General features: G+C 37.9%; 4 protein-coding genes across 6 annotated transcripts; 2 read left to right on the forward strand and 2 right to left on the reverse strand.

Moving 5' to 3' along the window:
- LOC137748815 (mitogen-activated protein kinase kinase kinase 5-like) lies at positions 1-4,490 on the forward strand. The gene is made up of 10 exons (XM_068489004.1): positions 1-629; positions 953-1,579; positions 1,661-1,748; positions 2,129-2,191; positions 2,293-2,456; positions 2,611-2,686; positions 2,960-3,019; positions 3,098-3,223; positions 3,565-3,774; positions 3,848-4,490. The coding sequence occupies exons 1-10, from the start codon at positions 199-201 to the stop codon at positions 3,947-3,949; spliced, it is 1,947 nt and encodes a 648-aa protein (XP_068345105.1). The 5' UTR covers positions 1-198; the 3' UTR covers positions 3,950-4,490.
- Positions 4,491-13,351: 8,861 nt separating this feature from the next.
- Positions 13,352-16,899, forward strand: LOC137747180 (peptidyl-prolyl cis-trans isomerase CYP40-like). Of its 3 annotated transcripts, none has more exons than XM_068487228.1 (9): positions 13,355-13,896; positions 14,086-14,586; positions 14,683-14,770; positions 14,850-14,902; positions 15,349-15,453; positions 15,538-15,613; positions 16,004-16,041; positions 16,144-16,212; positions 16,288-16,520. In XM_068487228.1, the coding sequence occupies exons 1-8, from the start codon at positions 13,726-13,728 to the stop codon at positions 16,195-16,197; spliced, it is 1,086 nt and encodes a 361-aa protein (XP_068343329.1). In that variant the 5' UTR covers positions 13,355-13,725; the 3' UTR covers positions 16,198-16,212; positions 16,288-16,520. The 3 variants fall into 3 exon arrangements, 2 of the variants coding, with proteins under 2 accessions (XP_068343329.1, XP_068343328.1); XM_068487227.1 differs by lacking the exon at positions 16,288-16,520 and adding an exon at positions 16,661-16,899 and having other exon boundaries at positions 13,356-13,896; XR_011069926.1 differs by lacking the exons at positions 14,850-14,902; positions 16,288-16,520 and adding an exon at positions 16,661-16,899 and having other exon boundaries at positions 13,352-13,896.
- On the reverse strand, positions 16,826-17,815 carry LOC137747841 (protein WEAK CHLOROPLAST MOVEMENT UNDER BLUE LIGHT-like 1). The gene has a single exon (XM_068487982.1). It carries the CDS (start codon positions 17,813-17,815, stop codon positions 16,826-16,828), a length of 990 nt encoding a protein of 329 aa, XP_068344083.1.
- Positions 17,816-23,874: 6,059 nt separating this feature from the next.
- On the reverse strand, positions 23,875-25,934 carry LOC137747842 (patatin-like protein 3). The gene is made up of 6 exons (XM_068487983.1): positions 25,821-25,934; positions 25,400-25,581; positions 25,006-25,198; positions 24,703-24,864; positions 24,269-24,556; positions 23,875-24,129 (listed from the first exon to the last, which is right to left on the reverse strand). The coding sequence occupies exons 1-6, from the start codon at positions 25,932-25,934 to the stop codon at positions 23,875-23,877; spliced, it is 1,194 nt and encodes a 397-aa protein (XP_068344084.1).
- Positions 25,935-26,490: the final 556 nt, after the last annotated feature.

Genomic DNA, 26,490 nt, shown 5'->3' on the forward strand with positions numbered 1-26,490 from the left:
AAAAATATCAAGGGAAGAAAAAACGAATTAACGACACCGTCTCGGGGAATTGATTCATGGCCTGCAGGTCTCTCGACGAAGATCCAGGCCTCTCATGGATCTTCTCCTGGACCTCCTAGGCCTTCCCCTCAATTTCTTCGTCGTCGTCGAATCCAAATCACCAACTTGTTAGGGTTTGCGCGGTTGTGATGATCATGAATGGTTTCCACCATGCGCTGGCTGTCTAACATTACCTTCTCTTCTTCTTCTTCTTCCTCCTCCTCGTCGGCGAAAGGGGAGTCGCCGAAAAAGAAGGCCAGCGATGACGGGGGAGGCTGGATGTTTCGGTCGAGGAGGAAGCTTACCCAACAGGGGAAGCAGCTTTTGATCGGTATTGGCGGTGGAAACCAGGAAGGTGGAGGAGGTGGAGTCATCAATAATCATAAATGCTCGGGTTCGAGTTCGTCATTTCCGGAAACTATGTCTGGGGCAGGGACTCCTCAGCCGCTGCCATTGCCGGAATCGGTGGCGGATTCGCGATGCAAAGAGAGGTGCCGGAGAGAGAGGTGCTCCGGATGCAGTTCCGGCGATTGTCGATTGCCCTCTCCCAAGGCCCGTGACGCTACCTCCTCCAACACTTCTATTCAGAGGTGTTAAAGTCTCCCTGTCTCTTGTTTGATTTTTCACATTGAGTATTAAAATTTGTTTTTTCTTGACAAGAGAACATTATAATTTTTTTTCATAGTTGTTTTTTCTATTGCTGGATTTGGAGAACTAAAAAGATTAATGGATGTTAATTACATGCTTGAAGTAGGAATCGAAAAAGATAGGACATTATGATTTTGAATGCACCAACATTTCCATGTTTGTCAGATTTTTGCGTTGTTTGTTGCAGATTTGGCCTTTGAACGCACCACATATGATGATACTTAAACTAGGAGACTTTATTGACATGTATGTCTTGCATTTTCAGTGTGTTCGCTCGCCGGGAAACGCGAAAGAATAACGAGCATTGTTTTGAACCTAGGTCAAGGTCTACAAGGAGGAATCGAGGTAGGAATGGTTTAGGGAGCTATCCTAGTGACTTCCGGCTTGATGTTCCGAAACCTACTTGGAGTGCTCCGGCTAGTCCTTTCTCAAGTCCTACATTCAGCCCGCACAGACCCAGTGCTGGTGATCTGCTCCCACACCTTGTTCCTGTTGGAAATCAAGGCTGGTCTGCGCCCGAGATGCCCACTTGCGATGTGCCTTCTGCGCACCCACCTCCTTCCTTCTCCGAATACTCCATCCAGAGCAATGATAATTCCCCTCTACAAAGTCCATCCAATAGAAGTCCCTGCCGAAATGTCAGAAGCCCGCCAGGTTCAACATCGCCATTGCATCCAAGATTATCATTTGAAGCCCCCACTGTGCGGCGTGAGGTTAATGGTTATGCTGAAGTCCATCCATTGCCTCTGCCTCCTGGAGCAAGTCTTAGCCTACCATCACCACAAGCTATACTCACACCTAAACCAGAGTCCCAGCCAGTCAAAGGTCAATGGCAAAAGGGAAAGCTTATTGGACGTGGCACGTTCGGAAGTGTCTATGTTGCTACCAATACGTATATACAGTTCCATGAATAGCTGATCATAGTTTCTATTTGCTTTGCTAAATGCTGACGAAGGGTTTTCGTTTGTAACAGAGAAACTGGAGCGTTATGTGCAATGAAGGAAGTCGAGTTATTTCCTGAGGACCCAAAATCCGCAGAGTGTATAAAGCAGCTACAGCAGGTTATCATCCGTTTACTCTCAATTTGTTCTAGGAATGTACACATAATGTAAGCTTGTTGACTCTACCCCCACAGATTTAGCTATCCTGGATTTTTCTGTTTGACATTACTTTTCCCTAGTCTACCTGTTGAACCTCTGGAGTATCAATATATCAGCGATTCAGCATGCAGTATAGCAGCCTTCAGTTTTTCAAATTTCTCGAACTTAAATTATTTTAGAGTCTAGATGCATGAAGACTAAAAGTACTTTTGTAGGCAACCAAAATTTTTGATGTAATCTTTTAGGTAGACTATGGTGTGGTGGTTCCTCAGGTGCATTGAGTGATATGTTATGATGTCACTGTGCTTCTTACTCATTTTCTGTAAACTTTTCTTTATCAGGAAATCAAAGTTCTCAGCCAGCTGAAGCATCCTAATATTGTGCAGTACTATGGAAGCGAAATAGTGAGTAACGGTGTTACATGCATGTTTAGGCATCCAGGCTCAAGTTTTTGTCCATTGGAGTTGCCAAAAATAAAGCACCAAATACTTTCATGTATATGCAGGTTGATGATCGATTTTTCATCTATCTGGAGTATGTCCATCCTGGTTCTATCAACAAATATGTCCATGAACATTGTGGAGCCATAACAGAAGCTGTTGTTCGTAATTTTACTCGCCATATTCTCTCTGGGTTGGCTTACTTGCACAGCACAAAGACAATACACAGGTACAATCACATTCTTAATCTAATAATAACGAAGTGCTCACCTATGCGAATTTTTATCATTGTCAAATGTGGAAGAATTGTTTTTGGTGTACGGGCCTATAGAATTGTGCTTGGGGTCAATTAGGCTGCATATTATTTCATTTTCTGTTGATAGGGACATCAAAGGGGCTAATTTGCTTGTCGATTCATGTGGAGTTGTCAAGCTAGCTGACTTTGGAATGGCAAAACATGTGAGTACTGTTTCTTTCTTCACCCTTTCATTAGATTCTCATTCTTCACTCTTTTTTTTTTTGGTGCTAGTAGCTCTTTTTACTCCTTGGCAAGGTCATCTTGAGATTTTGAGATGGTTTCCTTAATCTAGTCATCGAGCGGTTTTACACACAGCTCATGTTGCTATCATTACAGACGCCATACACATTGTTATAGATTCAGATCACTTGCTGGTATTCATTCTTTACCATCTGATTTTAGGCTCACATAGTTACAATTTGTTTGTTGCGTAGCTTTCGGGACACGTAGGTAATCTTTCTCTAAAGGGAAGCCCGTACTGGATGGCTCCAGAGGTAATCTTTTGCTAATTAGTATGTGGTAGCCTATGGGGTTATGCGCTCTCTAATACCGATACAATTTTCTTCCTGCAGCTGATGCAAGCTGTGATGCATAAAGATAGCAGCTCTGATCTGGCTCTTGCTGTTGATATATGGAGCTTGGGTTGCACTATTATTGAAATGTTCACCGGAAAACCTCCTTGGAGCGAGTACGAAGGGGTAAGCACATAATGCATTTTCTGTATTCAACCATGAAACTTGTTTCAATTTTGTGCTTTGAAGGGTTCTACTCCATTGTTTGTGTGTCCAAATCTGTAGTTTTTTGTCGATATAGTAGTACTGACTACTAAGTGGGATGCAGGGCATGCTATTACCTATTCGTACACAGTTTGATAAAATCATAAACTTCTTTTACGCCTCTTCATTGCCGTGTAGCTTTGCTCATCTGCCCTTCGAGTTGACATTGTGAATTTATATTTGGGTCCAAGTTTCATACATAATTTTCTGCACTACATTTTAAGTCCTTCCACAGTTCTCTAAATTCCTGTTTATTAATCCAGGCTGCAGCCATGTTTAAAGTTATGAAGGATGTGCCACCAATTCCTGAAACATTGTCACCTGAGGGTAAGGATTTCTTAAGATGCTGCTTCCAAAGAAATCCTGCAGAAAGGCCAACTGCTGCCATGTTATTAGAACATCGATTCTTAAAGAACTCACAGCAGCAAGATGCCCGGCCTGCCGCCCAGGCATCTAATGGGGTGAATTACACGGTAAGTATAAACACCATGCCACTTGTTTTATTAAAGTTTAGTTATTCTTTTACAGTTTTTGTTATGTCTACAGGATAAACCTCTGAGTCCAATGGAACTTGAAAGAAAATTTGATCAGTCGCTGGTGATTCCGGCCATACTTGGATCGCAGAGCAGTGCATTCCCGATTTGGTGATTGCTAAGCCTGAGGGTCCAGCCTTTTTCTCCAATGACCAGCATTTTTGTGTGAAACTTCCGACTTAAAGTGGCCTCCTGATCTTCTTCCCCTCATGTTAACCTTGAGGCGTTTCCTGGATTAATCTCCAGCAAAGTTTGCAATTCAAATACCACATCCCTCCTGTGGACACTCTGTGTTGTGCCAACCGCCATGCTGAAACGAATAACATTGTCAGACGGCTGGTGGAAAGGGGAATGATAGCTGCCTTCCTGTCCATAGTTCTGCAGAGAAGCGGCTCCCGAATTGTAGGCGTACTGGATGTGATTCTGGTGGGTGACTCGCAGCCATTGAGTGTTTTGTAGGTTCTTTCCATCATCCATTTCGATGGTGGAAGTTTATCTTGCCCTGGGAATTTAGCAGCCGTTTTTGTATACCATTAACTAATTTTAAAGCCTCAGCAGGAGAAGTCTTTTAACAAGGCAACGCTTTCGCCTCCATGTACAATTTGGTGGACTCAAAAACTGGGGTCTATATATCAAAAGAGATCAAATTATTTTTGGACTTGGTGTTTTTGTTTTGCACTCTCATGTATCTGTTTTTGCAAATTTGTTTTTTTTACCATCGTCTAAAGGTTACTTTTGTAAAAATTCAATCGACTTTAAGATCGTTTAGTCATTCACATATATAATAATTAGATGGTTATGGTAATAAATAACATTCTTATGATGAACTGTCGATTTCTTTGATACATATTAATTATTAACAAATATCCAAATATACTTTTTGAAAATGATATTTAAACGATGATAAAGAGAATATACAGTTCCTTGTACGGTGAAATGATATAATGTTAAAGGGGAAGGAGGGCTTTCCTACCCACTTGAAACTAGAAAGGCTCTAGTTTGGTCTTTATATCTTTAACTAAACATTTAATGGTTAAAATTTTCGGAGTATAAAATACCCCAAAATATACTAAAATATCCCCAAATTAGAAATCTTTGGTATGATGCATATATATCCAGTGTGACAAAATAATTGAAGTCATATTCGCCTAGAAAATCAAGTCATTAACCAATGAAAACGACATGCAACTAAAAACCTCAAAACGTTAAATCTTTGAAATGCATTTTTGTAGTGCAACGCATGCGCAGAATCACTGTTTAATTTCACAGATAAATGACCTTATCAACTCCACTAGTGGTCCACTACATGTTTCCAAAACCATTTACTTTCCTCATTAATTTTTAGTATTTTTCTACAAATAATGCTTGCCTCCACCAATGTATTAAAAGCGTGAAGCGTGAGTGAGGCGTTTGAGGGATAGTCCGGCTTAGGTGTGAGGTGTGAGGCATGAGGTGAAGCCTCACAGGATTTAAATTTTTTAATATATACACTGAGCGTACACATATATTATAAATATATATACACATATACATATACATATATATATATATATAATAGAGGATGAAAACACAATGAGCACATATATAACAAAGCACACAGACAGCACACATATATAAAAAAAATAAAAATCAGAAAAAAAAAAGAAAAGACGATAGTGCAAGGAAGAGGTATTGGGAGTTTAAAAAAAAAATAAAAAAAAAAACCAAACAAAGACACCTGAACGCCCTGAGGCGCACCTCCGCTGCCTAGGCGGCTCCAGCAATGTCTTCCGCCCACTCCCTCAAAACAAAGGCAGCAATCCTCTCGTCCAACCTCAAAGGCCCCCTAGGCGCACCTTGAAGCGAGTCTTTTAAAACACTGGGCTCCACAAATTGTGAAGAAATTGCACATGGCGCTTTATTGTAGGGGCAGAATAATTATACTTATACATCTGGTACAAGTTCGATTTTCACTAATCTTCCTCCCGTAACAATTAACAATTTATCTAACTAACGCTATCATTTGTTAAGGAAAAACATTGTGAATTTTTTTTTCTTAAAGCATCTTTAAAGAAGATATCAAAGCTCATACACCAATAAAATGGTAGCAAAACTCTGTTCAACCGAGCCTTCAGTTTTTTACATGGAGCTGAGTCAACTAAAAGCAAAGCTCTTTGTTGGCATTCATGACAGCAGCTGCCAAATTGATTTAATAATTTTTTTAATGGGTGCATTTTGCTCACCATTATAACTATAGTGTATGTTCATCATACACCTCACACTAAATGATACTTTTTCAATTTTGAAAAAAATTAACAAGGTTAAGTGAAATGACACTTGTTAGATGATTAGGTATATGGTGAGCGTACACCAAAGTTTAGGGTGATGTGCAAAAATGCTCATTTTTTTTAAAGGTGTGATGCAATTCATAATAAATGTTGTTGTGTGTCAAGTATTTGATTGGTTGTCCTAATAATTGAACCCCACAAAGAAATGAAAAAAATTATAGAATGACATTTTTATTTAGAGAAATGTTAAGAAGACTCTCTTAAAGTGGGACTCTTCATAAAATCTCCGTCACTTCATATTTTTTGCTCAATATTTTATAATGTTGGCACGGTAATTATGTAAAAAAATATGAGATGGTGGAGACTTTCACTTTTGAGAGAGTATCCTTAACATTTCTCTTTCTCTTTTATTTAACATATCAGTTGAAGCAAAGAATTGTACAAAATATCAAATTGCCACATACTCTATTACGCTTATGATCAAAAAATTTATATTATAAATCGCGGTAAAAATTCTTTCTAAAAATTTATTTATTGCAAAATTTATGAAAAGGACGAATCCGTTTTGGCACCATCGTCCTATATATGAATAAGACTTGGCTGCTGAACATTACAGCAGAAGGTCATACTTACATCCAATTTCAAGTAAACACATGTCCAAATTTTGATTTTTTTAATTAAATTTGAACACGTTTCTACCCAGAATTGGGTCTGCTAAAAAGCGAAGTAGCGTCCCCTGTATCAAGTGCGTTCACGTGATTCAAAACTCGAAGCCATTTTTAACATTCATATTTTCTTTTATTCCACCTCTCTTGTTTTTTCTCAGTAGAGAGTATTCAGAAGGTAGAGAGATCAGATCATACATGGAGCCTCCACCAGCACAAGCCATAGATACTTCCACCAACAATTTCCAGAAAGAAGAAGATGAGCAGGACAAAGTCATCGACGATTGGTAATCAACAAATTAATTTCTTGTTAAATATTTGTCTTTTTTTTATGGTTTAATTAGCTTTTCATTTGTAATTTTTATGTAATTTTGTGTTTGGATGCGCAGTTGTTCCTGCTTTTATGACTGCACAGAGACCTGCTTTGATTACTTATTCTGTAATCTCTGTTAGATGAATCATGAGAGACTAAGAATTTTACTTAATTATGTTGTATTAGTAATTTAGTGCTTTTACATTATCTTGTATTGGCCATCTACAGAAGAATCATCTTCTGTGTTTTGTTACAGTTTACAAATTTGATGTTACTATATTGTCAGGGTTATATGATATTATGATTTGACTTAATATTAGTTTTTCGATTTAATTTATTGCGAAAATTGTTTACTTCTGGACTATGATGATCACTATCTCAAAAGTAGCTGGCGTTCTTGGTCTGTGTTTGTGAAATTTGGATAGTTCTCTGCAAATTTTAGACATTGAAACATGATAATAAAACATACATAAACATACATCTAAGATTCAGGGTCATGAGCGATTTTTCTTGGGTCGTTAGCCCCATCCTCGTTTGTTAGGATCTTGAATAAGGATGGCTTGCCATGTCCACGAGTTGATGCAAGTGAGTGAGAAGTGTGAGGGGATGATGCGAGGGCTATGTGTAGCGGCGTCTCTCTCTTTTCCCTTTCCTTCCTTCTCTTATGTTATTGTCTCCTTATGGCTGATTAGCATATTCCATTTTCATACTAGTTGTGGGGACAAATAAAGTCTGAAAAAGGACTCAATACTATGTGTCACGAAGAATCAGAAAACCCTAGAAAATCATAATCACATAAAAAAAATTCAAATGTGTTGACGGCTTGTTACCAATTTGTTATCTCCCAAACATTATTCTTTTCATAATTTCATTTAGGTCAAAACCGATGAATTAAACAGACAAAATATACTAGAAAAAAGAAACAAACAAAATTTAAATCAAGCCTATCAAGGTATAAAATCAGGGCATTATGGAGGTTGACGATGAAGGTTTGTGGAGCTATTTGACGGTTGATGGAATTGACCTTAGTGAGAGAGTGAAATTAGGAATGATTGGGAGACAATTAACAGAGACATATCAAGCAAATTAATTAACCAAAAAAGAATAAAATCAAGCACGATTAGCTCTATGGTTTGATTCTATGAAGGCCATTGCAACACTTAATAGAACCTATTCGGACTCCTCGTCAATAGGTTTGATTGCGGATGATGTGTTGATGATGACACCCTCCTTCTTTATGGTGAATTTTATTCATGTTTCTTGTTTATGTAATGGGGCTGCCCATTGTCTAGAAAAGTTTGCTTTGAACAGTAGCAATAATTTCGTTGGATTGAGAAGCCTCCTATTCTTATTCAGGATCCCCTCCTCTAAGACATATGTAACTCTTTATGAGTTATTTTAAATCAATACAACGCTTTCCCTTCAAAAAAGAAAAAAGAAAAAAAAAAGCAAGATTAGCTCAATCTCGGCAGATATTGGTCAAGTAAAAAGAAAGAATCTATGAAGTGACCAAATTTAGCACTCTCTTCATGATTTCATTTTAATTAATTCTGAAAAAGCTACTCAGTATTACGGTCTGGTGATATTCCTATTCATTTGTAAGTGAGAGGTCTTAGGTTCGAATATTGTGGATATCGAATTTGATACCAAATTAGGTTGCCCATTGTGTGGTTTAGCCAAACTCCTCCATCCTCTTAATGTAAAATATATCATTGTATTAAAAAAAATCTTGAAAAAAAAAATCATTGTAATCCAAATCTATGTTGACAAAAGTTTCTCCTTATTTGTAACGTTCAAATGAGTCTTGCACTATTGCTCTGGTAACTTTTTGAGTACAACGATTTTTAACACTGAGGGGAGGAGAAAGTTCGGATAAGTCACATAATGGGGAACCTAATTTGGTATCGAATTCGCTATCCACGAGATTTGAACCTAAAACCTCTCACTTACAACTAAAGATGAATACCACTAGACATAGTATAGAGTGACTATTGCTCTGGTAACTTTGTTTTCACAAAGCCTAATTGGAAGCTTAATTACAGTGCTATTAGATTGCATGTCCGGGATTTTTCGCCTTCATTGATTGTCTTTAAGGTGCCTGATAGAATTGGCTTTTTCTGTCACATATGTACGTAGTTGAGATAAAATAAGACATTATTAAGAACGTACATAGCGTATGTATGTGAGTACGTATGTCAAATGTAACTAAAAAGGACTTCAACCCTAGCTTGGTTCCACCCCCGGCAAATGATGGCTCAAGCCTCAAGGGAACTTCAACCCTAGCTTTATTAGACAAATAGGTATCTCTGTTACATGTTTACTCGCAGGCGCCAATAAGTATTACCGTAATGATCATCTCCACTTGTATGTAAGAAATTTTAAGTTCAAATCTTATTAACAGCGAATTTGAAACTAGTTTTTATTCCCTCACCTCTTGGTTTAAAAATATAAATGTATCAAAAAACACTCTCACAGGCATGGATACACAAACACATGCATGGACTCCACATTCCAATCAGTCTGTTCCTCTTCCAACTGACCTATATTCTATTCCAAATTCCCACTTGCATATTGCTGGTGGTACTTGATCTCCAAAGTCCAACTCCCCCCCCTTCTTCCTGCTAGCTGCTTCCATATAGATCCATTTCACTACAGATTATTTATGTATATAAATGCCACCACTTTCGGCATCTAAATTTTCCTTCGTATAAAATGCCCTCCTACTCTAACGCTAGACTTATCTCCAACCCTCTAGGTAAATATAGCCAACACTTGGACCCAAAAATCTGTAGGCCGAAGAGTGAGTCGCAACATGCCTTCCGGATTTCGTGAAGCCCAAAATTTCATTGTCGTTGTAATTGTCTTTACTTTGTGGAATGATGTTTTAGATTCGATTTACATAAATTAATATGATATATGTTATATCATGAATTTGATACCTCATTGCAAATTGCAATGACATAACTTTGTTTAGTGTATATATTTGCTTTGCTGTGAAAATATTTTTGTAAATATCAAATCATTTGTCGAGAAAAAAAAATTAAGAAATTTAACTCGAGTATAAAAACTTTCTACTACTAAAATATATCATCTTACCACTTAGAGGAGAAATGTTCTAGTGTGCCAGAAACACGTCTTTATATACTAAGTCTCATAATACAAGTGGTTGAAATTTTTTTTTTCAAGTATCCAATCACTTATTCTGTTATGAAACTTAATATACCTAATCGTATTCCTGACAAACTGAAAAATCTCTCCACTCAGAGCGATATAAATAGTCCTAATCTAGCCGCACGCCTACTTAATCCCATTAATAACACAAATGCAGTTCTACCAAACTCAACTGAATAAAAGACAAATCTAGTGCCTCTATCACTGTCACATCCCGAGCTCGACTCCGCCGTAGCATAATATTGTCCTCTTTAGGCCTCGATCATGCTCTCACAGTTTTGTTTTTGGAAACTCACGCGAGAAGAACTTTCCAGTAGGTCGTCCATCCTGGGAATGCTCTAGCCCATTTCTTACATAACTTCAGAGTTCCTACGGAACCCGAAGCCAGTGAGCTCCCAAAATGTCTCGTGCTATATAGAGGTGAGCATGTACATATAAGGTATAGAGGATCCACTTTCCTGGACGATGTGGGATCTAACAATCACTCTCCCCATAGAATACAATTAACCGCATCACAATTTCATGCACTTTTCCTTTCAGTCTTTGACACTCTGTATAAATATTAAATATACTGCTTCTAGACTCAAGTACTCACTACTCACTAAAATTTGGACAGTCACAAAGTATTAGTGACAGCTTAATTAGAGAATTAATCTATTCGTATTCCAGAAAATGGAGCACAAACTTTCCTTTGTTATTACCTTGTTTTGCCCTCTTGTTCTTAAGCCCTGATCTTGTGTCCTGCAGTCAGCTTGATTTTTTAAGTTCTATGATTCAACATGTCCCACCCTGACCAAGATTGTTCAGTCTGGAGTTCGGTCGGCTATTGCAAATGATCGTAGGATTTCTTCCTCATCTTTTGAGGCTTCACTTCCATGATTGCTTTGTTAATATATTAATTTGACTTTAATCATTTCTTGTTCTTTACGTCTAAGTCTCGGGTGCAGTTTTTGACTCTCCAAAATATCATCCTACAAGACGTTTTTTCTCGGGTGCAGTCAATGATGGTTATGTTAGTCTAATTAAGCATTAGAATTTTTCTCTATACAACACATCTTTTTGTTAAAGAACAATTTTTTTTTAGCGATATATAATATGTAAATAATGTATCAATAATTCGCATAAGTTTTGCTAGTGACATGTTATCTACTAATAATATCAACCATTTATTGACACTATATTATCGATGCGTTCTTTAGTAAAAAACGAACGTCTTATCCAAAGAAAAAAACTCGTGTAAGCATAAGTATGATATGATTATTAGTTGTAGTTTATTATATGAGCCAAATTAAATTGACAGGAAACCTGATTTGTTTCATTTTGTTGGAGGTAGGGATGTGACGCATCATTGCCTACTTGATGATACCAGCAGTTTTAAGGAGGAGGAAAATGCAGCACCCAACAAAAATTCGGACCTGGCTTCTCTGTCCTCCCACTTCTTATGTATTTTCATCCTCTCTTATTTGTGCTGTCACGATTAAATCACGTTAATATTTTATATTACTATTTTTTTTTGTCTTATTATCTCTATAAAAAAAATAATATAAAATATTGACGTGATTTAATCGTGACCGCACTAAATAGAAAAAGATAAGAGTGTATGAGAAGTAAGAGCGCAGATAAGCCGGGTCCCAAAAATTCGGCCAGAGGTTTTGAGGTGATTGGCACAATCAATTCAAAGGTTAAGGAAGCCTGTCCATCCACTGTTTCTTGCACTGACATAATCACTTTTGTATCAAGAGCAGCTGTTTATTTTGCAAGAAGCTCGTTCATATAGTAACCCCAAGTAGTTGTTGTGCATGAACGGTCTCCTGCGCGCGTGTTAATGATTGATTCCAACAGTCTTATATTTTTGTTATTTGTTAGAGCGGAGGCCCATATATTGGCCAGTACCCTTGGCTCATAGAGATGGCACAACAGCAAGTGAAGATGCAGCTAATGAACGATTGCCATCCCCCTTTGAGCCCTCGGAAAACATCACTGCAAAGTTCACGGTCAAGGGGCTAGAGATGTAGTTGTGCTCTGATCAGGTTTGCTTCCCATATCATATATATCTACTTCTTAAAAGAATCATGAATATATCCTTATCTCATCACCATATAACACTCATAATGTAACTTGATCGTAATAAGTAATGTTTTAGCGTGATGCAGGGTTTTACTCAAAGTTTACCCTACTTTAGAGTTTTTCTTTGTTATTGCTCTTAGGCTCATAGAAATCTCAAGATCAACCATGTTATAACGATCCTTTAATTTTATATTATGTACTTCGGCTGATTAATTACAAAGCTGAACAAATCATATACACGCAGATGCACATACGCACCATATTGGGTTTGCTCAATGCTTCACTTTCAAGACAAGACTACACTAATGAAAATAGTTTGAAAACTTTGAGTTTTAATGAAAATGATAAAACTGTGTTGTAAGTGGATAGTACTAGGATTAACTTTTTAAAGTAAAAATATAATTTTTCGTTAAAATAAACAGTACTGAGAGCTTTTGTGTTTGTCTTAAATGTATGGACCATGGTGGTGCCCCCAAAATGTCAGAAAACTATGTTTACTAGTATCTAGTGAGAAAGCTACAGCCTATATCCCTGTCGGTAATAAAAAAAATTATGCTTATCATTGTTACCAAGGTGTCATGCTAAAAGTTAACAATGGTTAACTTAATAGTTGGACGAACAAAGTGTTAATGATGAAACAATTTGCAACATGCGTGTTTCTGCCTGCTACTAAAAGATAAGGGCTAAATTGTTACAATATAATAATGTATGAGTTTTTTATTGGCTTATTTTTTGCAATTTCCAAACTCAAACTTAATATCATTTTTCTTTATTCTGGCTTTTTTTTATTTGTCTATTAGGTTAAATTTATTGATGTGACGTCCATATAGCAAAAAAAACAATAAAAATATGACCGATTTCAACTCTAGAATTAACACAAATACGACGCAAATATAAACGATTAAGCTTAAACACAATACAATTAAACCCGAACACGATCCATTGCCACCCGACTAACTAATCATGTCAGCGTGACGCACACTACTAGTTGACAGTTCTGTAGAATCTGATCTGTACAGTGAGTTGCACCCAAATCTTTTCTCCTATTTCTCTCTTGTCTACCAAGACACCGTCCCGTTGTCAGAGTCAGTGTCAGTCCACATCTTAACCTGCCGACACGTCCCGAGCAGCCCTCAAAACCTCCAAACATATACAGACAAATCAAAACGCACCGCACGCACCGGCGCACATTAGCACCAGGCACTGATGACTCAACGAGACAGAGACATTACACACCCATAGTGTAGACGGCTGTGGACTGTGAAGGCGACCTGGTCTCACTGAGTCACCGACTCTTGCGCCGAGCTCTAACCAGTTCAAATTTTGTAAAAGCGGGATTAGGGTTTTGATTTTCATTCTCCTTTTCCAGTTTTTTATTTAAGTTAAGTTTCTTCTGGGTTATTCACAAATGGGGAGGCCAAGGTGCTACTTGGACATATCCATTGGAGGAGAGCTAGAAGGAAGAGTAGTGGTGGAGCTCTACAATGACATTGTCCCCAAAACAGCTGAGAATTTCAGAGCTCTCTGCACTGGTGAGTTGGGCATTGCCCCCCACACCAGTGCTCCTCTGCACTACAAGGTCTCTCTCTTCAAAAGATTCAATTTTTGTTTCTGGGTTTTCGTTTTCTCATCGTTACGTTGTTGGTTTTGTGTTTTTTCATTGTTTAATTGCTGGTTTTTTGTCTAATTTCTGTGTGCATTTGCAAGAATGTCCAATCTTGTCAGTGGGGTTGACTAGCAATAAGAATTCCATTCCATTTGGTTGCAGGGTGTTTGTTTCCACCGCGTTATCAAAGGCTTTATGATTCAAGGTGGAGACATTTCGGCTGGAAATGGCAGTGGGGGAGAGTCGATTTACGGGTTGAAGTTTGAAGATGAAAACTTTGATATAAAGCATGAGAGAAAAGGAATGTTGTCCATGGCTAATAAAGGCCCTGACACCAATGGCTCTCAGTTTTTCATTACCACCACTCGGACTTCTCATCTTGATGGAAAGCATGTTGCGTTTGGGAAGGTCATCAAGGGCATGGGTGTGGTTCGTTCAGTTGAGCATGTGAACACGAAGGACGGAGACTTGCCTATCCAGGAAGTCGTTATTGCGGATTGTGGGCAGCTTCCTGAGGGAGCAGATGATGGGGTGTGCAACTTCTTCAAAGATGGTGATGTTTATCCTGATTGGCCTGCTGATCTTGATACAAAACCAGAGGACATTTCTTGGTGGGTCACGGCTGTGGACACTATTAAGGCCATTGGAAACGAACAGTTCAAGGTAATGAGGTATCTAATTTAATATCACAACTATGGTAAATCATGTCATACATTTCATTCACTAATACCAATAGCATGATTTTTAATCTTTATACAGAAGCAAGACTACAAGATGGCCCTTAGAAAGTATCGCAAGGCTTTGCGCTACGTGGATATATGCTGGGAGCTGGAAGAAATAGATGAAGGTAAGCCAGTTGCTTTGCACTATAGATTGTCCCTTACTTTCTTTGATCATCTTACGACTTTATCTTTGTGATTAAACAGAGACGAGCTCCTCTTTGCGGAAGACAAAGTCCCAGATACTTACTAATAGCTCGGTAAGACTTTTCATTTATCAAATTTGAAAGCACCTGAATTTAAATGAAATTCTATAGGAAACCCTCTTGAAATGAAAACAAAATTACTTGTCTGGGACTCTGGATAAGTAAACCAATTTCAGTTAAGTAGGGTAAATGACAATTTGCTGAACTATCGTTATGGCGAAAGTGTACATTTATCAGTGGTAGTGATTGACATCGAAATTGTATAACAGTAACTTAATCATACTTAAATTAAGCCTGTTGGACAAAATGAAAAGTACTGTTGCTTCTGAGTTTCTGTGAAGAGTCCGTGAGATGAGAGATACCTAAAAGACAACTATGAACATAGCAGTTGGGCCTCGCTCTTTTCAATGTTAATACTTCTCTGAAGACTAACTTGATTATACTCAGGAGAAAGATATTTCCCTTTATCCAATTGATAGATAGGTGAGTTTTCTGTTCAGGCTTGCAGGTTGAAATTAGGAGACCTAGAAGGAGCATTGTTGGACACAGACTTTGCATTGCGTGATTGGGAAGATAATGTGAAGGCTTTGTTTCGCCAAGGCCAGGTAATAATCTTTAATTGGCAAGAATTCATAATGCCCTCTGGCTGCTGTTTATGATCTAACTTTTGTGCATCTTGCTGGCTGCAGACCTATATGGCACTCAATGACATTGACGCTGCAGTTGAAAGCTTCAAGAAGGCACTGGATTTGGAACCAAATGATGGTCAGTGGTGTTACATAATTTACCTAACTTCATACTGGAAAATAGGCTCTTTTATGAACTAGGTTATTCTTTCTTTTAATTGGTAATGTTTGCCAAGGTTGGGCTTCCTGAGATCAGAGAGCTGTTACATTATTGCCGTGCCAATCTTGAAGTGCTTTATATGTTATTGTCTTTCAGATTTGTAGTTAAAGTAAAGTTGCATATTTTTTCCCAAATGGCAAATCAGATTTTGTGGGAACCTCAATGGACATTAACTGGACTGTGGTTGGTTTGCGACTAGCTGCTGCGAATAATCAAACCCCTATGCTTTCATAGTTGATTTCCTAGACCAACTATACATTATACAATCAATGATAGCTTCCTGACCTTTCATGATTTTATTTTGCTCAGGAGGAATTAAGAAAGAACTTCTGGTTGCTAAAAAGAAGGTTAGTGAGCTTCATGTGTTCTATATTTTTTTGCCAAACAATGGATGCTTGCTTTGTTTCCTTCCCTTTTCCATAAGACTTGAAAGTAAAAAATTTGCACAGGTTGCTAATAGGTCCGAGCAAGAAAAGAAAGCATATTCCAGAATGTTTCACTGATTAAGCAGTCACATGGTAAGTTTGTTTCTATCAGTATTGCTTTGTTATCAACCAATTTTGGGGCTGAATGTTTGTTCATGCTATGCACAGAGGTTGCACATAGTACGGATAAATTTTGATTCCTTCTGCACTGTCAACTGGTTTAAAGCTATTCTGTTAAAACTCTTAGTTGGCCCCTAGGATATATCAGGTACCATCAATCTTTTGCCCATTTGTCATATTGTAAATGGCCAGACTCTTGTAGGCAACGCTTAAGGTTTGTGGTATTCCCGATGGGATACCTATGTCCTTCTGAAAGATTATTAACTTTCTTTCATGATCTTATCGATCTAATCGTTTGTTAGTTTTTGTAGTTGTAACAGTAATGATTAAACTCCATTTTGAAATGCTCTAAAAAAGAACCCAATTTTGAAATAGCTTAATATCTTTGCTCGACTTTTAACGGAGCTTGCTCGTTTTTCAGGCCCTGTAGGAAGGCCAAGACAACTAGCAGAAGACTAGAGGGAAAATCAGAATACTCTAGCTTAAATCAAATTTTGTTCCAACTGCATTCACCTTTTGTTAGACTAGCACATACGACTTTATTGCTCTTCGAAACTTGATTGCTAGTCTCTGAATTCCTATGAAATCATCCGAACAGCCCTTTTATCTTTCTTACAAAAAATTGTCTTATTTTTTGCAATACAGATGGTTTGTTGTTTGCAGATAACTTTTTATTGTTGATGCTTCTAGATCTTCGGTTTCTCTGATTTGTCTTGGCCATTGCCTTGTTCCGAGCTTGAGGGAGCGTATTCTCTCTGTCGTTCACTTGGCCTCCCGTCCTGATTCTTGGATCTCCATTGTGTCCATCTCCACTTATACTTTCTTCTTCAATTTCCCTTTCTCTTGAAATTTTCTCCGAGAGTAATCTGTTCAATTTTTCCAAAGCTTTGTTTCTGCTTGCCTCTGTTGCGAGCTTCTGTTCTGATGCAACCAAAACACGCCAGTCTGAAAGAGAATTTTCATCTTGAGCTCTTTTTGCCAAGGCATGGTACTCTTCCTGAGTGAGGCGGACTGTGGTTTTCTCCATTTTTGAACAGTTTATGTATCTAAGTGCTACTGCTTTCGATGCACCAAGCGCTTCTTTTTCTATTCGTACAGCTTCAAGTCCAAGTTGCAGTGTTCGCAGAGTCTGTCTCCTCAGATGAAGGGCTTGCTTCAATGTTGATCTTGCTTGTAATTCTTCATCTGCATCGCACTTAAACCTTTCCGTCTCTTGACGCGTTTGATCCAACGCCTGATTTATTTCATTGACCATCCCCGTCGCCTTGTGTTGTTCCTCCTTTTTGGATTTGATGCTCTGGATTGTCGTCTCAAGCTGTGCTTCAAGGTCCGAGATGATACTGGGCGTGTCACATCGTTTCTCAGCAATTTCAAGGCCGCATTTCAGCAGTTCAAGCTCATCAGTCAGAGGCCTGGAGTCTATCCACGCCTGCAGGGCGCTCTCTTTAGCTTTCTTGAGCTCCTCTTTGGTCTTAATCAGTTCCGCCATCTTGGAACCCACTTTGTCTTCGTTTTCATCCCACTCTTTCGATTTGTAGGAGTAGCTTTTCGCTCTTTGCTCATCGTACAACTCCATACGCTCCTCGCACTATGGGGGTTCGGAAACCCTGCCTGATCATTTGCCTTCATTGTTTGCTTATAACAACCTTTCCATGTTTTGTTGTTTGTGATATCTGTTGCTTCTGCTTGTTTAAGCTGTGAATGTTTTTGTTCGGCGGGAATTCCAACGTTTCAAACATGACATTCCAAGCTGTGCTTTGTTGTCACCGGATCATTGTCTGAAGAAATGTCCAATGTATTAGTTTTGCATGAAAGCCGTGCGGCACATAGTGCTTGTAATGCCCGACCAAGTGTTCGTGTGGCAACACAAACAAGCGGATCGTCGTATAGTTTGTATACCGCCAGTTGTACACAAGAATCTCTCGTGTTTCTTGGACATGAGTGCCCTTTTATACTTAGAATTGTTCTCCAACATTACATCAACCATTAGCTAGGTCTTTCTTGATTTCCATTTTTCTTGAATATTTTGTTTTAATTTAGGAAATTTTAGGAGATGGATATGAATTAGTGGCGGGGTCAAAATTCTTTGTGAGAGCAGACCTTTCATATTGTATTGAGAAAAATTTTGAACTCAAAACATATGAAATCGAAGTAATCTTCATAAAACTAATTAAAATAACTATTAAACTTAATAGAGAGAATCAAAAGAAGTTAATAATACAACTAAGTGGGAGGTAGAGAGAATGGAAACTAGTAAAAACTTTGAAATTATAGGAAGAAATACAAAGAAATTTGATTTGAATCGTTTAACTGAAGTAGGAGGGCTAAGAGGAGGATTGCAAATAATAGTTGATCAGGTTGCTTAACAAATAACATTAAAGTCAATTTTAAAATTTCATCCCTGAGTTTCATTAAACCATAAAGACAAAACAAACAAGTTACAAAACTGTTAGAAAGATGTAAGACATAACATCGTTCGACTGAGCTTCTTCACGAGGATCACTCATCTTCTTCCTCATGGTTCTACAACGGCAAGCTTGATACTTCTAGAAAATTCTTACAGTGGTCAAGATGGGACGGGAACCACCCTGCTCCCTTAGTGGCTCCACCCATAGATATGACATAAGAAAAATGGTCTGTGTTTTGGTCCTTGTGTTTAATTTAGTCAACTTGGTCAGTGTGTTTAATTTAGTGTGCCAATAAAATAGCTGATACTTTGGACAAGGAGTGTAGAATTTTTCTTTGGGGTAAGGAAACTAAAATGGCCCCCGTGGCCTGGAAGGATGTTTGTACTCCTAAATCTATGGGTGGTCTTGGTATAAGAAGAGCTGACCATTTTAATAACGCTTCCTTAGCGAAACTTGCTTAGAGGTTATTACTGATAAAGATAATTGGTGGGTTCAAATTGTCAAGCAAAAATATTTAAGAAACGAGAGTTTGTTTAATACTAAAGCAAAACAACATCATTCTTAGGCTTGGAGAGGTGTCCTGAATTCTATGGATATTCTTTTAAAGGGTATGAGATGGATTGTGGGAAATGGCAAAGATATTCAATTCTGGACCCATAACTGGGTTTTTCTTTTCTTTCTTTTCCATCTCTTACCTGAATCCCAAAGAGTGAATATTTATTGGAATGTGAGAGTTTGTGATTTTATTGCTAACTTTAGTTGAAAGACCTTATTAATAAGTATTTTGGGCATTGATATTGTAAGAAAGATTTGCAGTATTCCTCTTCCTTTGCATGAAAGACAATATGAGTTTATTTGGGGTCCATCTACTAATGGTGAATTCACTGTTAAGTCTGCAACTTGGTTGCAAGTTGAGCACCAAAGAGTACACCTTCAGCTGTTTTGTTGAATAAAATGTGGAAACTATTAATACCTCAAAAGATAAAAATGTTTTGTTGGCTTCTCTTCCGTGGGAGACTCCAAACACGAGTGAGATTGCATAAGTTCTTTCCTAATACTAATCCTGTTTGTCCTTTTTGTAATACTGATGAAGAAGATCAACAACATCTTTTTGTTAGATGTATCTATGCTCAAGAAGTTTGGAAATATTCTCTAGCCCTAGTCCTGTTGGTGTCGGGTTGGATTTAATTGATTGGTTATCTCAATTGAATGCTAATGATGAGACGGAATTGTCTGATCTTAGTAAGGCTCTCCTTATTTGTTGGCAAATATGGAATGATAGAAACAATTTGATTTTTCGAAATTGTAAGGTCCACCCTGCTAGAGTTCCAATGGTGGCTACTACAGTTGGTAGTGAGTACTACAACACTAATAAAAGCTCAAGATCAATTCATAATTTTGATGTTGTTCATAGATGTTCTTAGATTATTAAGTGGAAAGCCCCTCATGCGCCATGGCTCAAAATTAATTTTGACGGTTCAGTGGTGGAATCTCAAGCGGTTGCAGGTTTTGTCATCAGAGATCATAATGGGTCTTCTATTGTTGCTGGGACGCGCAATCTTAGAGAGAATACTATATCTGTTGCTGAAGCTCTTGCCTTACGTGATACGTTGAAGTTTGCAAAAGTCAAAGGTTTTAAGAATATATGTGTTGAAGGGGATTCCAAGCTTGTTATCGATTCTATTTTAAACAAGCGCAGAACGCCTTGGCGATTGAAGACTATTATCAAGGACATCAGATTGCTTGCACGATCATTTTCTTCTATATCTTAGACTCATGTCTTTCAGGAGGCGAATTTTCTTGTTGATGTCATTACTAGCGTAGAGGACTCTATTCATGATACTTTTATTTGGGATAGGACTTTACCCACTACAGCTAAAAATGCATTTCTCTTCGATTGTACTAGTAGCGGTTGTAATCGTGGTTTCTCTCTTTGAATGAATTTATTTTTCCATCAAACAAAAAAAAATTAGAAAAACAACACAACAAAAAGGATTGAAAGCCTCCCGCCTCATACCTCCTTGAGGCTCCACTGTCCACTCTAAACCCAGGCACCACAATTCCCGAACCGACCCAAGCCCACACCCCAACCACCATGAATACCCCGAGCAACTAACCATTCTACCTACCTCTCTTAAGAAATCTTCACAACACTGTTTCCCATCTGCCATCGAATTCCGTTTCGTTTCTCCATAGATACGTCATTGTTATCTCCATGGATATGTCGTCCATACGTCGATATCCACCTTCGTCTCCCATGCACGGTTGTTGATCCCATATGAGCCCTACCTTCACACTCTCATTCGGCCACCATCCTCCAACTACGTCAATGCTTTATTTATTTATTTAAACATTATTTTTATTTTTAAATTAAGCTTTTTATATTTATTAAAGCCTTAAGAGTATTAATAATAATTTGCAGTGATTGTCCTGGTCCACCTATTTCAACAACATGTTCAGTTGTGATGCCATTTAATTAACCTTCCTTGTGATTTGATTCTCATGATTGCCTCGGTTCACCTATTTCAATTCAAGACCCAAATTCAAATAAAATTTACTTACTCATCTCAATTCATTACTAGAAATTGGTCAATTAAAATTCAGAGGAGAAATTTCTAGTAATGAATTCTAGTAAACTTTTACATTAGACGTTACTAAATATGCAAATCAAATGATGTGTTACCAAAAGAAAATAAGCACGTTATCAACGGTTAAGTAATAATCCAATCATCAACAATCACATCATTTGGTTTACAAGTTTGGTTTAAAAACTTTGGTCTCCTTAAAGCAAATCCACCCCTAAAAAATGAGATGGCCCAAAGTCCATTTACTCCACCCAAATGAATAGTAATTGACTGCAATGAACAGTAATTGGTCAAGTGCATCTCATTCCTAAAAAATAAGCTGGGCAAGAGTCTAATCAATTCGTATTAAAATATTATTAATTTTTTTTATAAAATAATAAAAAAGGATTTTATTTATAAAATAATTAAAATATTATTAATTATACTCCAAAGTTCTTGCAACTACATCTCATTACCCGTAATTGGATCATGAGTAGCTTGAACTCAGCATTCACACAACGTAACATCTTCGATGATTGTCTAAGTAGCCATTTTTCTGCACACAAAAATATATGAAAGCTTTGGTTCAAAGTGTTGAAAATATTGAAATGTTGAATAAGGTGGAAGATGATGGTTAGGTATTTATAGAAATAAATAAATAAATTTTTGTTTTATTTTTTCTATATTCTTAAACAATTTTTATTAAGTTAATTAATCTGGACCGTTGGATTTCAAAAAGATTAAAATCCAACCGTCCAAAATTGGACACATGGCCAATGGTAAGATTTCTGGCATTTTCTTTATTTATTTTTTAAAAGTTTTTTTGCCGAAAAACCTGGACTGTTGATCTGAGAATCGAACGGTCCAAATTTTGCCATGTCACTAGCCGTTGAGTTAGAAATCCAACGACCATCGCCGCACCACGTGGCCCATGTCCAGCGTAAGCGTCCCATTAGTGCGCTTGCAGCGCAGAGCCCACCCTCTGATTGTTGTCAAGAACGTGCGCCCACACTCACATGTTACTTATGTGTCAGACGCAAAAAAAAAATCTCAGCCCATGGTTGACATCATGTTGGCATCAGCGTGACGTCATTTGGATCGATTCCTCACTCAGTCCATTCTAGGTCAGCCTAGAAGGTGAGACGGATTTTGGGCTAGCATATTAGGTGGGATGGAGTGATTTTTTTTTTTTTTTTTTTTTTTTTTTTTTGGGGTGGGGTGGGTGGGTTGGCATGAAAAATGAACTTTGGTCCAGCTAATTTGTTAGGGGTGGAAGTGCTCATAGCATTATCCTAATTTCATATGCAAGAATGACACGTGATATAATTACATCTGCAGGAATGACACGGTATATAATTTCATCTGCTTTTTTGCCCTTAATGATATATCATTGGAGGTAGATTCTCTGCCCTCCCACTTCCCGTGCCCTTCTGTTTGTGTGGTTACGATTAAGTCACGTCAACATTTTATATTACCATTCATTTTTGTCTTATTATCGCTATAAAAAAACAATATAAAATATTAACGTGGCTTAACCATGACCACACAAAACAGAAAGGTAGAGGAGAACACGGGAAGTGAGAGGATAGAGAATCTGCCTCCATATATCATTTACAAATGTCAGTTCACCTAATCATCTAATTAACTTTCACCTAATCATTTGATAGTGTCACTTCACTTAATGATGATTTCAAAACCATAGAATTTCTTCTTACAAAGGAAAAAAAAAAAAGCAGATGAAATTATATCAGCCGACTTCGTAGGATTTATGGGTTTCAATGCGGGTGACCCGCAGCTGGTCGGCACATTGGTCAATAACGGCAAACAACAGGTACAACAACGGAGCAGTAGAGAATGGCGGTCTCCAGGTTGAAGACGACCACGGTTCAAGCAGAGGAGTCACGCGTGTTTGTACTGTGGTGGTTTTTGATCGGCCAGATAACAGCGAGTCGGGTTTGGGGGCAGATGCAACAACAACGTTAAAGGGTGCAGGTGCCTCCGGGGATGTCAAATGTGGGTATTTGAAGTTCTGGGCTTCACGCTCGGAGTAGTTGAAGGCGATATTGTAGTTGAAAAGGGAGCAGTAGAAGTCGATTTGGGTCGTCTTCTTCTTGAAGATGGCGAGCATGACGTTGGTGGCGGTGCCAGAGGCGGAACACGCCATTTTTTGGGAAGTAGAAGAGAGTTGGATTCGAATCGATAAATTTTAAGAAAAAATTGCACCAAACAAAAGTTTTTTTTTTTAATTTAAATTTCTGGATTGTAATTGGTGGCAGAGTTGCTCGTCACGACGTTGAAGAAGAGATCGAATGCGCTAACATTAGGTCAACAATAATATCATTTAAATTCGTTTTTTGTGATAATCGAATCTAATACCTCTTACTTATAAGTAAAGATGAATATTACTAGACCGTAATACTAAATAACTCAAATTTATTTCTTTAATAATGAAATTTATTTTTAAATTTTTGTTTAATCTCTGGGGCACGAATTTTGTAGGGCTTGCTATAACCACATAAGTTGTTAACCGAGGAATTAAAGAGAAAAGAGATGTTGTACCACATTGATATGAAATATTGAGTTATTGTATAAAATTGAAAGACGTAAACATTGAAATTGAACGAAAACCTAAAATGACAAATTGTGAATTACTCAAAGTAAAATTAATTAGATATTGCTATTTCTATTGGACTTTGAGTTGTTTTATTGAGCTTCCTTCCCTCCGAGAGTGTTTTAGCAAAAATGGTTAATGCGTCTTCGTAGGTACCCTCTCCCTCCGATGTCTTATACCTTCCAGTATCGAATTGCACTCGTGACACTTGCTTCTTCAATAGTGCCTCCCCAATCTCCACAAGCCTCCTTAGATTCTTCTCAGTCGCTATATCAACCGATGCTTCGTCGCCGATCAATGAGTCTTCCTATAATTTTCACAACACAAAGTTAACATAATGCTAGTTGTACCAAATTTACTGGTCGCTTTGATAACTACATTAGATGTGCTACCTCTATTAGAGATGTGGTCAGTAAAATAATTAGTGAACGGGGTCCAAATAGTACCTGAATACGTAGATAGTTGTCCTTGACCTGAAGGGAGTCGAAGAGGGTGGACACATGAAAGTCAACCATATCACAACTTGCATCACCAAAAATGTCTACCAAAGGTGTGCTCCCATTGTCAAACATCCAATTGAGCAAACCCCATCTGGAAGCCCTAGCTGCATCGTACTTCCCTTCATGTTTGGCTGAGCCGGTGCCCAACGATAACACTTGCAACCTCGTTGCGTACATTGGCTCCGAATTGTTCTTCAACATCTCTCTGTTGATATGGCTTATGGCCATCATCGTCTGTGTACATTGAAATAATTAATTCCATAGTTCATTGCAATTGATCCAAAATCAAATGTACCTACGTTCTTTTGTCAAACAGTCTGACACGCTATGTTCCTATATAAGTTCACTTATCTCGTAAGAGAACATTAAACTATACTTACAGGATTGTTTGCAGCAACACCACCATCGACAAGATTAAATGGTCGAGTTTTTCCCTCGTTATCCTTGACCTCGAAGTAATGTGCCGGGAGAAAGGTGGGAGCAGCAGAGGTACTGACGCAGATATCCGAAAGCTTAGCATTTTTTTCACTTTTTTCTTTTGCCTGTACCATAATGTAAGAGGATACATAATTAGCACATAATAAGACAGTAGAATTAAATAACAAAATGTAATCCCAAAATAATTTGAGTAAAATCATGGCTTCGGCGTATTGTTTGAGGCCACAAAATATTTTTCATCATACATCGATGGTTGAGAATATCACAGGCTGAAGGTAATTGATATCAAAAGCTGGAATAACCACATTGGTTAGGGTTTGTTTGAGAGTGAGGTCACCAAGCATCCCTTTCGTCAATGCCCGCAGGTACTTCCCATCATATTTTGGCCCCTTCACCGCACCAACCATGCTTCTTATTGATGTCATGAAGTCATTCCGACTGCAAACATCAGACAAATTAGAAATATTAATATATTTTTAGTCGGAGATTTTGGCTTGACCAAGTTGGATAGAGCAGTATGCTCTCTTTGCACCCAAATTCGGATCCTTGTCCAGTAGTTTACATAAATTCTCTGTTTTATGAGCTTTTAACTGTAAACGTGTCTTATAATTAACGGAGATAAAATTTCGAAATGATAACCTTTTTTGAGGGAAAATCTTAGGAGTGTGATCTAAGTAGAAGTTGTTGATGTCCTTTGCTTCGTACATGGGTCGATTGTCTTTGTTGGGAGCTGTAAGCATGGTGGTGACAAGGCCGCCGGTGCTTGTTCCGGCAATTATGTCGAAATAATCTGCAATTCTTGCACTGGGGCCATCCAGTTGCTATATTGCATGAAAAAAAAATCATAACACTAAATTATATGTTAAGTATGGAAGACAAGAAGTGAAGGCTACTAATATATATAGAAGCGCAAGCAGTAAGTGGTATGAATCATGAAATGATGTTATCAAGTCCCTTGAAACAAGTAATTAGCACCGTATTAACTTACTAGCCAATTAGCACTTTGAGTTCTGCATGCTAATATAAATATGCGTATGTAAATATTGTGCTCTATACGTACCTGAAGCTTGGATTCAAGAAAGGCTAGGAGGGTACCGGGAATTATGCCCCGAATGCCACCTCCATCGATGCTTAGCACTGTCACCATCTTTCTCCTTGCCAAACCAGTCGACATTATTGCAATATATATGAACTATATATGATTGTGAAAAACGGTTAAATTCTGAAGCTTACAACAGCTCATTTATGCTTTTTTATAGCAAGAACCCTGTTGCAATATTTTTATGTTATTCCATAAATACCAGCCATGGCGCGCGGTTCATCCTTTCTGACTGTATGTTAGGTGCTCCTAGGTGGCTAGGATGACTTGGATTCAGTCATTCATGGTTTGGTCAATGTCTAACGTCTGCTCGTTTTATTCCTCTTTATTAAAGTTCATGAGGGTTTAACTTTTAATTAAAGACTTAGGTTTTGTCGTCAACCGCATGACTGACTAATGGGAGAAATTTTTCCTAGTACACGGTGCGTGAGACAGCTGGAGTACCCACCCAATAAATATCATGTGGCAAATCTGTTTTTTTATTAAATTTCATGCCCTTGTTTTTGTTTTGTTCGAGATAAGTCTATTAATAAAATCATCTGTGGCAAAAAGTTAAAAAAAAATGTTTCTCCATTAATTTCTCAATCTGTTCATCTTCTTTCATGGTAGAGTGCAGATTCGCCCAACTCCT

The sequence above is a fragment of the Pyrus communis genome, chromosome 10 (assembly GCF_963583255.1).
Source record: "Pyrus communis chromosome 10, drPyrComm1.1, whole genome shotgun sequence".
Taxonomy (NCBI): Eukaryota; Viridiplantae; Streptophyta; class Magnoliopsida; order Rosales; family Rosaceae; genus Pyrus; species Pyrus communis.

Excerpts from the sequence above, each read along its gene's own strand:
- LOC137748815 (XM_068489004.1), top strand. The coding sequence starts at position 199 with ATGGTTTCCACCATGCGCTGGCTGTCTAACATTACCTTCTCTTCTTCT. Across the intron at positions 1,580-1,660 it reads GTCTATGTTGCTACCAATAC|AGAAACTGGAGCGTTATGTG; the intron begins GTATATACAGTT and ends CGTTTGTAACAG. Across the intron at positions 3,020-3,097 it reads CGTACTGGATGGCTCCAGAG|CTGATGCAAGCTGTGATGCA; the intron begins GTAATCTTTTGC and ends TTCTTCCTGCAG.
- LOC137747180 (XM_068487228.1), top strand. The coding sequence starts at position 13,726 with ATGGGGAGGCCAAGGTGCTACTTGGACATATCCATTGGAGGAGAGCTA. Across the intron at positions 14,587-14,682 it reads TTGGAAACGAACAGTTCAAG|AAGCAAGACTACAAGATGGC; the intron begins GTAATGAGGTAT and ends ATCTTTATACAG. Across the intron at positions 15,614-16,003 it reads GGATTTGGAACCAAATGATG|GAGGAATTAAGAAAGAACTT; the intron begins GTCAGTGGTGTT and ends TATTTTGCTCAG.
- LOC137747841 (XM_068487982.1), bottom strand. The coding sequence starts at position 17,815 with ATGGAGTTGTACGATGAGCAAAGAGCGAAAAGCTACTCCTACAAATCG.
- LOC137747842 (XM_068487983.1), bottom strand. The coding sequence starts at position 25,934 with ATGTCGACTGGTTTGGCAAGGAGAAAGATGGTGACAGTGCTAAGCATC. Across the intron at positions 25,199-25,399 it reads AAGATTTTCCCTCAAAAAAG|TCGGAATGACTTCATGACAT; the intron begins GTTATCATTTCG and ends TGATGTTTGCAG. Across the intron at positions 24,557-24,702 it reads GTGTTGCTGCAAACAATCCT|ACGATGATGGCCATAAGCCA; the intron begins GTAAGTATAGTT and ends CAATGTACACAG.